This window comes from Phytophthora parasitica (genome assembly GCF_000247585.1).
Source record: "Phytophthora parasitica INRA-310 unplaced genomic scaffold supercont2.3, whole genome shotgun sequence".
NCBI classification, from domain to species: domain Eukaryota; phylum Oomycota; class Peronosporomycetes; order Peronosporales; family Peronosporaceae; genus Phytophthora; species Phytophthora nicotianae.
Window position 1 is genome coordinate 1607026 of NW_008648989.1, and position 2465 is coordinate 1609490.

Consider the following 2465-nt stretch of genomic DNA (forward strand, 5'->3'; position numbering starts at 1 on the left):
GACGACATCCTGGCGTTCTCAGTTCGTTAGGTTTGGCCTCAAAGTGGTCCCAGTTGAGTCGGCTGCGTTGGTCATGCGGCTAGGAAATGGGGAGTGTCTGGTGTTAAAGATGCTGAAAATTGTGAAATGGCAAGCTGCCTGCGGTACATTTCCGTCGATAACTCTGGCTTCTGAGCAGTGTTTTTCGTGCGTAAACCAGCGTTGGAAAGAGGAGATCACACCGCGACAAATCCGCCAATCAGCGCTTCTAAAGCGAGTCTGTAGGAAAAACCACGTTCTTGATTAGGGATACTGTTGCAATTATTACCAACGAGAGGAAATAGCTCATAAGCAAAGCGTAATACAAGCCGAGAATGAAGATCAGGTGTGGCCAAACAATTCACCCATTAAGCTCACGTAAGGAAGACACTTTGAAAGAACGCTCAGCTGCTCTGGCACAGAATAGTCCGTATATTTAGTACCGATTTTCAGCTCCAAATCTGTCGAGCCATGGGGGTTGACATTTGCTCAGGAAGTTGAAGAGGAGGAGAACAGATGAGTAGAAGAGGTACAAGGAGAACGTGGGATGTATTTGAGATAAAGAGAGAGTTAAAAGGACTCAGGTCCAGGACGCGTGGCTGCCTTGCAGCCACCACTCGGGCATTACGCAGTTTTAGAGGAATGTACCCACGTCCGTAATCACCTGATTATTCTGTTTGGGCATTTTTACATTTTTACCAATTAGTATTACACGACTGATATTTGACAGAACCGATATATGGTACTTCTAGCTCCGGCGTAGATAAAGTAAATCGGTTGCACGTGCTAGAAAAACGGGGGCGAACTACGTCGGCTCCTATTACAAGGGCTTCCCGAAGACTGAGATAGGAAACATCAAACAAGCTACGGGCTCGACGCTGTTATGATGGTGTATTGATAACCGCCGACTACCAGATGAAGTGATTGGTTTACCTTCGGTGCGTTATATGTATTAGCACAACCATTTTTTCATACTGAGTACTGAGTGATGACAAGGTTTTTCCCGATAGACATTAACAATATCAACGTACGTATAGGTTGAGTCCCAACCACGATATTGGTACAGTAAATCCTGTCCTAAATGATCCCTCTCATCGCTGATATCCTGCTATATATGATACGGACCTACTCGGTTCCCAGTCAAAAGTTAATAAAGGATTGATAATCCTGCCAAACGCTATACTTGAAACGATATTTTCAAATTCTGATACTAAAACAAATATATTGTTGGTGTTGAAAAAGCATCTAGAGCTCAAAAAAAAAAAAAACTAGTTATAGAAGTCTTGGTCATCGATATCTCCCTTTCCAATTTTAGTTGCTCACGGATCCTGCTGTGGAGGAAACGAAGGTCTTTCATAAGCTTGTCCTCCATGTCTGGATGATCAGCAAGCATACAGATAACCCTGCGAACTGCGTTCATCTTCTGTTGAGTGTTATCCGCGTAGGCAAGCTGCTCTGTATTCTCTTCAATGCCATTCCCAGGCTCGTGGGACTCACCAGACGACGTCGGAACGAACAAAAAGTCTGACTACCCGTCCAATAAGGCGTCCGTCGAGATTGTCTCCATTTCTGTATCCAGCTCGCTCGGGTTGCAAACGAATTCCTCGATGTCCATCGGGAATTCGTTCATCTCGGCTTCGCTCTTGGTCTCGCCGATGATATACCAACCTCCGTCTTCCGGGTTGTGCAGTAGGCGACGGATATCCATGGTGATGATAGAGAAAAAGTAGGCGTGACGTGTCCGATTCCAGAATGAGGCGGTCGAGTGGGGCAGTGCTTTGTTGGGCTTGCGAGTGGATGCTTGTCACAGTCGGAACTAAAGCTAGTACCTCGATGACGAACTCTCAATCCCTGTTCTGTGACCTTGATCGTCGTACATCTCGGTCATCGTCCCGGACGTTGAGGTAGCGATCGCTTTCCTTGAGGATTGCAGATATGGTTCCTTGCACAGGACGTTTAACCAGAGCAAATTCACGGTTTGCCCTTTCAGCTAGCTGTGGCCCGAAAAGTCTCGTTTCCACGTGCATACTTTGTTTTTGTGCTCCTGGGTCGGCTTTCCGACGTGTTCTGCCTTCCTTCCCATCGCAAAACTCTGAAGGCAACCTTAAACACCCCGGATACGAGCTATTTATGTATTAGGAAACGCATAAAAAATCAAATAGAAGGCCAATTTATCATCATTTATGTATTAGGAGCCCATGACTCGACGTGTTAGCGCCTCGAATTCTTACCATCCTCCACTATCTGATATTATTGCTATATCTGATGGTGACCTTGGCAACGGCGATTATTAGTTAGGACAGGTTTTACTGCATACTGATCCGTACACCGTTTTGCCTCCGAGACGATATTAAAGGGTTATCTTCCTAGGGTTAGGCACGGCCATATTTAGTTGCACTAAGGAACGAGGACGGCGTCCCTCTCTGCTTACAGCCAATTGCAGATAA

General features: G+C 45.8%; 1 protein-coding gene across 1 annotated transcript; it reads right to left on the reverse strand.

Annotated features, from left to right (window-relative positions):
• Window positions 1-1546: 1546 nt before the first annotated feature.
• On the reverse strand, window positions 1547-1726 carry PPTG_01669 (hypothetical protein; the record flags this gene model as incomplete). The annotated part of the gene is made up of 1 exon (XM_008895052.1): window positions 1547-1726. The coding sequence occupies one exon, from the start codon at window positions 1724-1726 to the stop codon at window positions 1547-1549; it is 180 nt and encodes a 59-aa protein (XP_008893300.1).
• Between the last annotated feature and the right edge of the window lie 739 nt (window positions 1727-2465).